The 14,170-nt window shown below is 38.5% G+C and overlaps 1 protein-coding gene across 1 annotated transcript in view; it reads left to right on the top strand.

Moving 5' to 3' along the window:
* The window catches only part of COL25A1 (collagen type XXV alpha 1 chain), a 203,092-nt gene that overhangs the window by 20,963 nt on the left and 167,959 nt on the right, over window positions 1-14,170 (top strand). Inside the window, exon 2 of the mRNA XM_065596206.1 lies at window positions 10,357-10,383. Within this exon, the coding sequence (XP_065452278.1) occupies window positions 10,369-10,383 (15 nt within the window). The 5' untranslated portion in view covers window positions 10,357-10,368. The remainder of the gene's footprint in view (window positions 1-10,356; window positions 10,384-14,170) is intronic.

The following is a 14,170-nucleotide window of genomic DNA, read 5'->3' as shown; positions in this document are numbered from 1 at the left end:
GTGAACAAATGGATTGATTTCTATGGGGGTGGGAAGTGGTTCTTCAGAATTATTCCAGGAAACAAAAAAAATCTAATTAATCAAAGTCATAATGCCACAGCTGTTACAACAATCCATCTCTGCTGAACTCTAGCCAGCTAATTTTGAGAAGTGACATTTTTCACAGTTTATTGTTTTCTCATCAACATGACACCAGCCACATCAAATATATTCACAGAGTGACATTGGCATTGATGAATTAGCCATGTGCTTCCTATTTATGGGCACAGGAGTTTTTCTTCAAGAGAAATGAGAATTTTTAGGCAGAGGGTTAGAGATTCCTATCTGTTCTATGCACATATTCAGTGTTCAAGTACATTGATTTCATGTGCATGGGTGAGGAGAGTAGGCAATCACTTCAAGACCACAATTTTGATACAAGCTGTTTTTTTTTACAACCAGCTGTTTATAATCTGTTGTTTCTTAGTGCACCATATCATTTATTGTCCTCCAGGATTAAAATTAAGTAGCCTTAAAGTCTTTATTTTATTTACCAAAGTAATTGAATGTTGTTTAATTATGGTCCCTGATGGTAGAAGGAAATTATGTTTGGCATTCCTCTCTTTTCTCATCCTATTAGTCAAGGATACTGATATACAGTGATACACTAATATACACTTCACCCACCAAGAAACACGGGATCAATGAACACCTGTATATAAGCCCATCCATTTCCTTCCCATTCCTGGAAGAATCAACTGGCTTTCCTTTGCGTTAGCCAGGCTGCACAAAAATTGACCAACATGGATCCATACACATTCTCTATGATGTAATTTGACATTGCAATAAGACACAATCTGTTTTGGATGTGCCTTGTTCCATCTCTTCAGATCCTTGAGCATCACCCATACATATGAAGACGCATGGAAATGATCTGTGGGGGCTTTTGGCAATGTTATATTTTTCTTTGCAACTGTCTTGACGAATCTCACAGTTCAAACAAAACATCAAACATAATTCCTAAATTTTGCAGGAGCATGACAGAGATCAGGATGTTTCCGATGCTACTGTACTAGGCACATTACTTCGCATCTCTGTCTTTGACTGTGGAAACTTCACAAATGTTTCTAGAGAGAAGGGTACTCATTCCACACTTCCTTAATAGATACCTCAGTTGATACCCCCAATATATACCCAGGATCTTGCCAATGGTGAGCAGACCTATCACCACACTCTTAGCACAGATGTGTAATTATTATTTATCCTTGGGAAACAGGTTTCAGTGAGTATGTGACTCGTTGAAGAATCACCTGCAAGTGATTCATGCTGTTTGTTAGAGCTGGTTGGGAATTTTCCATCACAATGATTTTTCTATGGTACGTGCAATTTCTGTAAAATTGAAATGTTCAGTTTGACCCAAATTGGAGTTTTTCATTTAGTTGAACTGACCTGAAATGTTTTGTTTTGAATCAGTCCAGTAAAACATTAAACTCTGTTTCCTTGTCCTCACAATGGCTTGTGGGAGTTGTAGTTTGGGCCCCCTTTCTCTCCTATGGACCAATCTCACTTACAACACTTGATCTCCCTCTGACTGAGCTTGATGTGATGCATCATGGAAGTCACATAACTCTGGGTACATCATGGGAGATGTAGTCCAGCCAGGATGCCTGGCCCATAGGGGGGAATAGAGGCAATGTACCTCAATGGGAAAATTCAGTTAAAGTTGATCTGACCAGAAATTAAGGATTTCAGGTCATTTCAACAAACCAAAGTGAAACATTTCAATTTCAGACATGTTGAAATGTTTCATTTCAATTGAAAATAGTCAAGCAAAAGATTTTGACATCTCCAAACTGAAAGTTTTCTGATTTTGCTCAGCTGTACTATTGATGTTTCAGATAGTGTCTCCAGCAGTAAGTTCCAGCCTGTGACAACAGCCAAGGCAGACAAAAGAGATTGAGATACTGAGTTAGCAGATGGTGAGCTAGTCCTGACTGATTTTCTTCAACATGCTGGAGGCACTGTCAGATGCAAAAGAATTACAGTTACTCTGCAGGAAGTTTTCAGTGAATGTACCTCACCTCAGACATTCCAATAAAACAGCTATAATGCTTGCAAATGTACAGTTAGTCAGATGGGCCAGCTTCAGGGAAAGACAGTGGTCTGCATCTGGAGATGGTCCCATTGCTGCCTAATGCATATGATCAAGACTGAGTGGTAGCTTGGCAGTTGTCTCATCTACCTTCACAATGTGTTTGGCTCTATTCTTCTGTATATTTGGAATGGTTTTTTTTCATTTTGGCCATAATATATTCAAGGATATCCCTTACTGAAGAACGCATCCCTTGTTGGATCCATTCCAGTTCCTTCTGTGTATCTGCATGAGTAGGAAAATCAGTCAGAGCCCTCTGATACTTCTCAATTTTTAATGTTATATGAAAAATCTGACAGATGGTTTCTTGTTGGGCAGAAATACACCTGGCTGCTTTTTTTTTTTTTGGCCCCAGAGAGGTTTGATTACTTCAGCAAGTATTTTTCAGCTGCAAGATTTGCTTTTGATAGCTTGTGAATGTAGTTTTTGTTCCATAGGACTTTCTGTCACACTGACTTATTGTCACCATATGAGGTGATTTTGTAGTTCACACCATGGACAGCCAAACTCCTAGCAATTTTTCATTTTCCAAACTCCTCACCTTTAGATATAATAACCACCCATCATCTTGTTCTTCCAAATGAGCTATTAGGGCAGTCAGATTGCATTTCAGGCATTGACTAATGCTGCTGTAAGAACAGTGCTGGTGACTGCATTCATGCTTTCAGATCCTGCTATGCATGGGCTGATGTTTTCTGTGGGACTCTTAAGAGGTGTTTTGTCTTTTTTTTTTTTTGTACTCATGCTCTTATTGTTTAACTCAAACTAAATAGGACACTGAACCTACTTTAGCAAATTCATAGCTTTAGATTCTGTATTCCTTTGGCTTCCTAAAAATCAAAGAAGAGACGAATCAAGAAGAAGGGAAAATGCAAATAAAACAAAAAGCTACATACTTACTTGTACTCAGGTTGGGGACTGGTTTGAGGTCTTGGTCCCTCTGAGTTTCATTAGTTGGGGTTTGGTCTGAGGTTTTGTTCTTAAGTCTTTCCAGCTGGTTGGAGTCCAGTCTGGAATCCTGTACAGAGTTCCTAGGGATGAGGTCTGGTTTAGTGCCCTGGGGTTCCTGCTGTTCAGTTTTAGCTGAATTATTGCTGTGCCTGCTTCTGTTCTTCCTCTTCACCTGAAAGGAAAGATCTTGGGTTCCTGTTGTTCCCATCTTCTAGAGTCAGGAAGCAGCACGCATAAGACTTAGTGATGCTGGCTGGTTGCTAAGCAGCCAGCCCTCTCTTCAGACAGTGGTTGCTATTTCACCCACTCCAAGCAGCAGCTGTTGTCCTGGGGCAGTGGTAGCAATGATGGTGGCACTTTGGGGCCCCAAACCTGAACCAGTGGTTCAGCTCCTTCATCCCTGGGATCCCTTGCTGTGGTGATGGTTTGGTGCCTCTCCCCAGGGCTGTGGTGGCTCAGATACCTGTTCAGTGGTGGTTTGGTGAGGCAGTGGCAGTGGTTTTTGTAGGCACTATGCAGAGGTGAATTTTAAGGAGGTGTTTAAAGGACAATGTAATGGCTTTGTATTTTTTTTTTTTTTTTAGGAAGAGGTCTGCCCTTTCCCTGAATAAAGGATAGGAGAAAGCACAAAGGTGTTTGAGGGGGAAATTAGACTGATAGGCAATAAGGGATGGCAAAGTGGGCATAGGGGAGACAGGGTTTGAAAGCTTGAAAAAAGTAGGAAATGCTAGGTAGTGTCGGGCTAGGCTATTATAGGCTTTAAAATGGTAAACAATGTGTTTGCTGCAGTGGAAATAGGAGGGCTAGTGGAGGGCTGCAAAGCGTGTGTGTATGAGAGGGAGAGAAATCAAAGCAATGAGCTGGGAAGGTGATCTTGGCAGCAGCATTCTGAATGGATTTAAGAGTGGCAATATGTCCTTTGTCAAAAGGACCTGGAATAGGGACACGATTGGGGTCTACATAAATTGCTCCTGATTAAGGCTAGCAAGGCACAGTTTTGCTATAAAAATGTATATTAAAATCATTTTTACAATAGAGATTTAAAACAATAAATCAATTCCCCACCTCAAAAGGGATTCATTTCTCTTATCATATAAAATCAATGGTCCATTTAATCTACTCTCATGTTGCTGTCAGGAGCCAGTACCAAATACAAGAAACTCCATAATAGAGGTTTATGGAATAACCTGCCGATAGTGCCTTCATGCATCTCTACTGTCAGTGTTCTTGTTTTTGTGGACTTTTTTCTTTTTGAGGAAGAAGGATCTTTTCCTTTCTCTGCATTTCATTGTTTAGAGGGTGACTGTCACTCCAGCCAAAGAGGACTAGACCCCTTAATCTTGTCAGTGATGTTCCGTTGGCCAGAAGGAGTTGTTGCAGCATGTTTTAAAGTGCTCCCTCCCTCCAGGAGGCTGGGCACACAACTTCTGCAGCTAAGCTGTTTGTGATCACTATACTTTTTAACAGCAGTCATTTAGATTCATACAAAAAAGAGCCAACAGATTTTCATCAGTAGAAGCAATTTAGCTAGTGGAGGAGCTCCTCTTAAAAAACCTACCGCCCACCTATGTTCTAAAAATCTTTTACAAGAAAAAACCCCAGTCATCAGACTACTAGGAATATCTCATTAAAACACCTAATTTAATGCCAATCTTGCTAAACATGTAATTAGCTGGGGGAGGGGGAGAGGAAATAGAGATCAATGATTTTTAATGGCTTCATGATGAACAGATTTGACAACAGTCAGGTTTTTAACCAGCGTGAATCTGGAACTAGCCCAGGTAATGCAAAAAGAAAAATTTGCCATCTTTTACCTTATCTGAATTTAAAGTGGATGATTTGTAAAATTGTTGTTTGACACTGAAAAACTTTTAAAAATAGGTCTTTTAAAGTTCTTACTGAAAATCATAAATGGTATGCAACTCCTGTAGCTACTTTAAAGCTGAATTCCTGCTTTATTTTTCTGAAACTCTGCTGGAAACCTTCTAGTGGATATGTATTTACATAAAAGGATTCAGACAGCTGCTAGTAACAATTTCACAACCTATCTTACTGCATAGTGTTTAGAAAATTGTCATAATTTTAGTCATATGAATCAGACTAAGAGTCTATGAATTCCAATATGCATCTGTGACAATCTTAAACTAGTATAATTTAACACTAAGTCAAATTAGTGTCATAGAGACAAAAATCACTCTGGTGTATATATTAAAATATGATTGGATAATAAAGTGCCAAATCTTGGTCCCACTGAAGTCCAAAGATTTACTTGTGGACTTGTTATATTATTGCAGTGAAATGGACACATATGTCTCATTAGGTCTATTTGTGAGCACAGAATCTTGCATGAAAAATGTCGGAGCAGACTCTGGTACTTACTTGTACCATAAAATGAGTCCAAATTGTATGGAGCAAAATCCTGCTCTTAGATCCACAATGGGGATCTCAGTTCCATGTTTTGCCCTCCACATGTGTGTGGGATTTCTGTTTTGGCCTTGCATGCAGAATATACAATAGAGAGCCACAGGTGAGACCGGAGAAGATACTTTGATCCAAAATATTTCATTTAACATAAACTGGCCTGGAAAAGCAATATGAATGATTCAGCCAAGTTTGGGAGCTCAATACAAATTTGGAGTTGCTTATATTAGCTTGTTAGCATATTGGTTCATTTCTAGTTACATGCATAAACATAAATTACACTGTCCAGAATTTTCCTTAGATACTTTTCAGAGAAAAATTGAATCACAACAATAATGTTAAGATGAATTGTCCTAATTATAGTATAAGTGGCTCAAACCTCACACCAGCTATGATAAGGCAATACATCCCATAGTATGCAAAACAGGTAGAAAATGTTTAATGGAATGAAAGATCTGCACATATCAGATATTAGATCATAACTCCTTTCAATTGAGTATGTGTCTTACGATTAATTTTGGTGAGATTAAAAGGATCACAAAGGAATGATCAAAGAATCTTAGAATTCAGAGATAGAAAAGATGTTAAATCATCTAGATCCTTCCTCTTTTTCTCTGCCTTTGCTTTCCTTGGAAGACTCTTTTACTGTCTAGTAGCTCTCACGAAGTATTTCCTGATGTTGAGCATTCATTTTCTTAATTTTACCAATTACTCCTAGACCAAGACAACACTAATAAAGCTGGTATCTTTTGGAAGCAGAGATATATGTATATTGCAGAGGTCCCCAATATTTTTGTTGATGTCTTTTCAATATTTTTAAAACTAGTTCTGAAAAAATATATTAATTTAAAAAATATAGGCCTCTAAATTAATCCATAAATAAGAAAGAGGCATTGATTGTAAACAGGAAACATTGATTTGTTAAAGTTTTTTACTTTTGCACGTGTAATTTACTAATTTTGATGCTTTTCCAGCTCTAAATATTCTTGAGTAAAATTCATCTCTCTGCATAAAACCAGAATATGCAGGCTTTATGCAAGGAAATAAGTGAGAATTGGGGGACTATGGTCACCAATAGAGCAGTATATTCAGTAGATATCTAGTAAAAGGACACATTTTAAAGATAATAGTGGAAACGTAGAAACGAATTTTGTATAATCAGGGGAGAGCATTCTGTTCTCCGTACCCTCCACAACGTCCACAAAAAGTGAATGTGTAATAGTGTTAACTATTTTTTAAAAACCTAATCAGTCCCTTCTGTCATGGTGCATCCTGTCTAGTCTAGAAAGTTCTTGAAAGAGATTTGACAGAGATTGTCTCATAGAAAACCATAGACTTTGTTGCTGCTTGTCAAAAAATAATATACTAATTAGTAATAATAATTGTTTCCATTTTTGAAAAGTGCGTTAATTGTCTGCTGTCAGTAGTGGAAGGAGATAATAGAGGGAAAAAATAAGTTAACAGTTAATTTGATGGTTCAGGTTCAATATTTTTATAAAATAAGAATCTTATTCATTATTCTGGTAGAGTAATCGCCTCAAAAATAAAAACACCATATTAATTATATGCCAGTAATTTGTTTTTATTCTTCTGTAGATCAGTATTCCCCAATTAAGTTTCCCTCTCCGACATTTTTAAAAGAAATCCCAGAAAATTCATCCAGGCTGAGACCATGTGCTCAGTTCTTCTCCAAATGGAATCAAAAGGAAAACTCCCATTGAAATCAATAGGAGCAGGATCCAACCTCATTTATGTTCATTTTCAGCCTATTAGGAATTTCACTTTCCACCCTTCCAAGAGTTATAAAACATTGAGAATACTAATAGAAAATATGTTTCACATAGACCTTTAATTCTAGCGTTATAGTGATAGAGAAAGTAAAAGCTATAAGAATAATTAATGCCCATCATGTAGGGTAACACAGCTGGTGATATAAATTATGTATAATGTTTATTCTCAGTCAGGCAAAAGAAATTCCCTGTTCATTTGGAAAATAGAAATATTATTTTAATTGTAAGAGCTGAAGTAGACATGGGGACCCACTGAGGCCATTCCCTGTGAGCCAGCAGTTACATCCTATGATGAGTTTTCCTTCTAAAAGTACTTGTATAATTCTTTATTTATTCATTCATTATAAAAGTAATTAAACCTCTGGGGTTTAATGCTAAACCCACAGTTGGCCAAACTGTTAAACTCAGCTGCTGGCCCAACATAGGGAACTTAGGGAGGGAGGGTTTGTATCTCTACCTACTTACTTACTATGACTCATAGTACTGTTATGAGGATTAATTAGTTAATGTTTATACAATGTTTTGTAGAATTAGAACCTAATTTACAGTCAGGATTCAGCCTTCATTTCTGCACCTGTAACAAATTGCAAGCACAAATATTAACAGTTAATATATCTGACTACTGTACTAGTAGTTATATGTCTAGCTATTAGATGTCTACTTACCAGTACTTTTATTTGTGTGCACAGTTCATTGTGGAAGCAAAACTGAATGTGTTATAATTTGAGAATATAAGATTGTGCCCGCAAAAACAAAGATAATTTCTAAAAGTGTAGGCCTCAAAGTGCAATATAATTGCTAGGAAATCATTAAGTGCTTTCTATGTGGTACATGTTAGAGGGTACTGGGGATGTAGAATAGTGAAAACTGCCCTTTTAATAAATTGGATTAATATTTTTCTTTATTATGTATTAATACAAATTGATATTGGGGAAAAACAAGTTTTACTTCTAGGAGACCAATTACAAGAATATATAGGACCTCGAGGCCGCTGCAGACTTTCTTCTACCATCTTGCAATTGTTATTTATAAGAGGGAGATTCAAACCACCGAGTTTTAAGCCTTTGTTTCAGCTCATATATGCTGTGATCTGATATTTTTATAAATGAAAGTAAAAGGGCAGATGAAAATCTCATTCTCAGAAGTAGCGATTCCAGAGTGGCTGCTGTGAAGCAATGTAGTAGGTGTTCAGAACATTGATGAGGCAATTGACTTTTGCTATGCTTTAAGTGCTTTAACTCTGTCCTGTTTTGGTATAAATTTTTAGCATACCATCTGTGTGTTTGCTTTCTTTAAGACATATTGGTTGGACTGATAGCATTTTATTTTCAGTATCTGAAATCAGATCTATACAGTACCATTTGTAGGTTTCCCATCTATTCTGGTTTTGTTTGGTTGGTTTTGCTCAATCCATGGCTGGACTGAAGCATAGGCATATAGAACCATGCATAGACCCCCAGCAACTGGTGGCACAGGATGATGTCAGTCTCTCAGCTTTCATTGAAAAAAATGTTACCACTCATGGATATGAAGAAAACTTGATCCAAGTGTAAGTGGTGGAGTCATGTCTCCTTGTCTCTGTAGAAAGCCTGAAACAATCACATCAAGAGGTATGAATTTCCCCATTCCTCTTAACTCTGAAACCTGCTGTCCCTGCAAGAAGGTGTGGGGACATGATGCAGAAGTGGATTATGTGGGGCCCCTTGTAGAATCTACATAGGGCTTCAGATTGCCTTAATTCATCTCTGGATCAGTCCAATTTTTACTTCAAGCCTAGTTTGCAGGACATCAAAGGATCCAAAAATGACTTTCAGTGGGTAGATTAAATCATTTCATATTGATTTTGTATTAATGTTCTATGCAATGTCGTTGCATTATGACTCATGATATGATGATGTACAGTGATATACTGATAAACAATCATATCAAGGCATAAATATCATCATACTGGGAAGCACAATGTCTTACTGGACAAACTCTCAAAATGAGTGAATGACTCTTACATAAATCCAATGCTAACTAAACAAACAAGTAATCAGAATTATTGAAATGTATAAACTGTATTTGTCAGAAGACTGTCGCGATTCAAGAACAGATTTTCAAAAGAGTACAGCACCCTGCCTCTCCCATTTAGACACCTATGTAAGTGGCCATATTTGCAAAAGAACTCAGTACCCAGTAGCTCCCAACTGAGGGTGCTGAGAACTTTTGAAAATCTGGCTTTAAATCTTAAATAATATTTCCCAAAACAGTGTCAACACATTTAATATTGGTGCATATTCTGAGTTTCACCAAGATGGATCAAAATAATTCCATTGAAGTGAATGGAGATACGCTGTGTTTACATCCATATAACTGAAATCAGAACCTGGACACTAGATAATAATAAGAAATCTATCTCTCTGAAATATCACATAGCGATAGGTGCAATTGTTACCAAGAAAAAGCCAATATTTAGCAGAGGGTTTTTTCCTTCCCCAAGTACAGAGAAAAAGTTCAGTACCTCAGCTAATGCAAAGTAGTAACTGTTGGCAAATGCTGCCTTTTTAATAGCAGTCATTGTAATAACTTCATCTGAAAGCTAAATTACTTCTGAGATTTTAGAGAGGAGTGTTTGCTTTCTTCAAGTGTTCTTGAAGTCATAATTGTGATAACAGCCATACAGTAAATGGCTTACCTAATATAGTTCCCTAATTGCTTCAAGCAAAATACATAAGCCAGATGCATTATTTCATATGTTCTGTCGTATTGTACCATTGTGGTTTGCAAGCCTAACAAATCTTTCATTTCAAGTTGAACACTTTCTTGCCAAACACCAGCTACTGCCTGATTACTTCCCACCATATTGTTCTGATTACTACCTTCTTAGGTCTGCTTCTCCTGCTGTTCCTTTTTCTTAACTTTGGTGCCTGCTATGCCCTTAGGGTATTGCATTTAACTGCTGACATACAGTAAATCATCTTCTAAAGCCTATAGCATTCCACAAGTCTGTATATTTGCCCCTGACATCAGTGTTCCTATGATTTAACTGTTTCATTTTGTTTTGGCTTTTGATTATCCTAGGGTCCGATTGGTATGGATGGAAAGCTGGTAGGTGATTTGTTCAAAACTAGTATGAACTAGGACTTTCCACACATTATTCCTCTTTTCTTTCTTTTTTGAATCATTTATGCTAAAATGTACATTAAAATAAATTTATAGCCAGCCATGGACTGGTTCATCTTAGTATAACCTATATGGCCCTTAGTAACCTAAGCTTGATGACCTACCAACCACCTCTTCTTTTTGCATTCATCCAAGGCAACTGAGAACAGCCAAGTTATCTCTAAGTCCTAATCACATTTTGTCTGGATCGTGCTGGGGCAGGGCCATCTCAGTTCAGGATCTTTGTCCATGGAACTCACTCACAGGAGGCCCATCAAAGTATTTTGGTGATTGTCTTCAAAACTTAGCATGAGGTCTGCCTGTTAGTAATAGCACATCTATAACCCTTTTTTGGCTGCCTTTTTTCACTGGATTTTCTTTTGGGGGTTTTGTGCCTTTGTCCAGTGTTGTTGGCTGGTGGTATCTGTGTTGGCCTGGTTTTGGTTTTATAGTTGTTTGTATCACATCGCAGATACTCTTTTGGGAGATGGATGTTTTTAAATTTTAATTAATTAAATCAGAGGTGGGTTTTAATTTTGTGGAGTGCATTCTGTTTAGTTATCATCAGTTGTCACAACAAATATTTTCTCAATTAGAAAATGCATGTTGGAGCTTCTATAAATAGTGATGCAAGATCTTGAAGTTTTTTGTTTACAAAAACTTCTGCTTCCTCTCTTACTCTTTCTCAACTTCTACAAGGTGCTCCTTCTCTCTTTCATTATCACTGTTTCCCTCCCTCCCCTTTCTTTTCCCAGTTGGGCTCTTCTTTTGCTTTGATACTAGGAATGCATATCTTTCCCTCTGTGTGCTGCCAGCCGCAGTCTTAGCTGCCCACACTTACTCCTCTCTGTTGCCAAGCTCCCTCCCCCTTCTTTTATTAGTCTTTTCTCTATTCTCCAGGGTTCTGGTTCTCTTGGAAAGTAACCTTCTGCTACAACTACCACCTCCACTCACTACGCTTCTTCATCTGTACTTTTTTATCACCTCTGTTACTTATCTGGAAGACTTTTAGTATTGGCTTCGATGCTACAGCTGCTTAAGTTGGCCCTCGCTTCCTTGCCCTTTCCTTTCAGTATCACTTGCCCTGTCAGTAGATGATATCAAATTAGCTGGCAGGACAGGATCAGTTAGCAGCCAGTCAAACTCCCTTTGAACAAAACAATGTTGAAGAGGCTGTCAAATTGAACTCCAGAATTTTGCAGCCAAAAATTTTTAAGTGAAACTCAAACCCAGTTGTATTAATCTGCGCGTGTGTGCGCGCGCACACACACACACACACACACACACACACACAAAAAGAGTACATATGAAGGAAAATTGTTCACAAGACTCAGCTGAAAACAGGGAGCACTACACAGCTACCTTTATCATAGTATTATATGGGAAATGGGTGATGGCTAATAAAACAAATGAGAAAAGGTTGTCAATATAATTGTCACCAAAGTAGTTCTGCATTTGGTTCAAAGCAGCTACTACAGTGAGAATGTCAAGATTGGTTACCAGCTTAGGGATTGAGTTGTAACAGGGATGAAAGTAACTTAAAGGATTTACCGGTACGCCGGAGTCCTGAGCGGGGGCGTGGCCTGAACCAGAAGAGGCGTGGCCTCAACCGGAAGAGGTGGTGCCTTTCAAGATTTAAAGGCTTTGGGGCTCCGGCTGTGGCATCCGGGCTCGGGGTGGTGACTTCAAGGGCCCGGGGCTCCGCGCAGCGGCTGGAGCTCCCCGGGCCCTATAAATCCCTGCCTGAGTCCGGCTGCCAGAGCTCCAGCTTTAAAGGGCCGGGGGCTCCCTGCAGTGGCAGAAGCACTGGGCCGTTTAAATCCCCGCCCGAGCCCAGCTGCCGGAGCTCCGGTGGCGCTTTAAAGGGCCCTGGGTTCCCCGCAGCGGCTGGAGCCCTGGGCCCTTTAAATCATCGCCGCGGAAGTTGGTCCAGTCCAGCACGGCGTACTGGCTCTTGCCGGTACGCCAGACCAGACCGGACTGGCTTACTTTCACCTCTGGTTGTAAGATCACATTCAACAGCAGTGTGCTAGTTCATGAAAAACAGAAAGTGAAACAGAGTAGAAACAAAAATAAAACTACACTGTGTTGTAATTTCACCATCCAAGCTGAGGGAAGTGCCAAAAGGAAATAAAATATGTACCTCAATGGGGAAAAGCAAATACAGTTGTTAAAATTAGCCATCTTTAAATTATGGAAGTCAGAAAATATAAACAGGGCACCTTTCAGTGCTTGAACTGGGGTTCCAGGTGACTACCACATCCCCATGTCCTTCTGCTACCTGTTGAATAAAAGAAAATGGTGCATACCATCACTTTTAAGGCACAAACCACCAAATTTTCCCAGTTAAAACTTTCACACTTTCTTCAGATCAACCCACCTGCTTCAAGTGCATCTCTGAGTCATGTCTGCTTACTTTACCAGCAAATCTTGCCCCTGTTAGCATTGCAAGAGGCACTACATGTGTGGAAGAACAACCTGGATTTTATCCTGCCTCAGAGATTGTAATCAAAATAGTCAGTTGATTACTGGTGGTGCCAGAAGAGGCAGTAAGACCCAAGGTTGACTTTACAGATCTGGCAGAAGAAACACCTTTAGACTTTTAAGATGAGCAAATTTGATATGCCAAACATTGAGACACAATTAATATGAAGCTCCACAAAGTCATTTTTAGAGTCACTTTCATGAGTGAAATCATCTAAAATGTTATAAATTACACAAATTAAGGAAGTTATTCTTTTGCAAATTAAATAGGACCAATTCTGCGCTCAGCTACCACAGTATAAAGTGTTAAAACAGAATTCAGCCCCGTGTCTTGATGTTATCCATTTTTAATATGCAGTAGAAATATTAATTGTACGTTATGTAGCATATTTTAATAAAGGAGTGCTCACTAATGCTTCATAATTAAGATTCTGCCAACCTTTCAACGTCAGAGCCAATTTTTCACAGTGATTTTTATCTAGAGTTTAAAAGTTAATTCCCAGCTAAAACTGATATACAGCATCATACAGTGCATTCTGTTAAAGTTCCATGCTACTCATGCACCAGGAATAATTTTAGTATCAGTGAGACACACTGTCCTTCAGCATTCCCTTAGAAATACAGTACCATTGCAATGATTGAAATGGAGCTGCCTAGGAGAGTTTTCAAAACAAATCATGTTCATATTATAATTTTAAAAATAAACACAAAAGCCACTCATTTAGGGCCTGGTTGTGCTTGGCCCTTGTGTAGGTACACAAGGAAGGAGAAGGACATAATGAACTTCTTTATGCCCTCTACCTTTGACTTCTTGTGCTTCAAGCCAATACAAAGAGCAGCTAGTGGAAAGGTAGTGGTCAGACTCATGGTGCCATCCCTCCATCTGCACCTGGCCAGCACCAAAGTAGAGGGTTTGCTATACCATCTCTTTTGTATAACATTGTTTTTTTTACATACAAAACAACACACACATAAGGGAGACAAATGAAGAGAAGCAATAACAAAAACAATTCTATAACTGCAATTGTTGGGTAGTGTAACATAAAATATCTGATCTATGAAGGGTATACAGAAATATTTATTGATCAAGAAGGGTTAATAGCCATGAAATAATTAGCCTGGTTGATACAAGGTTCCATATTATATGTTCATGTTTGAAAGGAGATTCTGTATTTAGATTAGAGCAGACTTGGAGATCTTTTCCTGTCTTAGGGGTGCTTTTATATTGGTTACCCATATATACAGTTCC

The sequence above is a fragment of the Chrysemys picta genome, chromosome 5 (assembly GCF_011386835.1).
Source record: "Chrysemys picta bellii isolate R12L10 chromosome 5, ASM1138683v2, whole genome shotgun sequence".
NCBI classification, from domain to species: Eukaryota; Metazoa; Chordata; order Testudines; family Emydidae; genus Chrysemys; species Chrysemys picta.
This window is presented reverse-complemented; position numbering and strand designations above follow the sequence as displayed.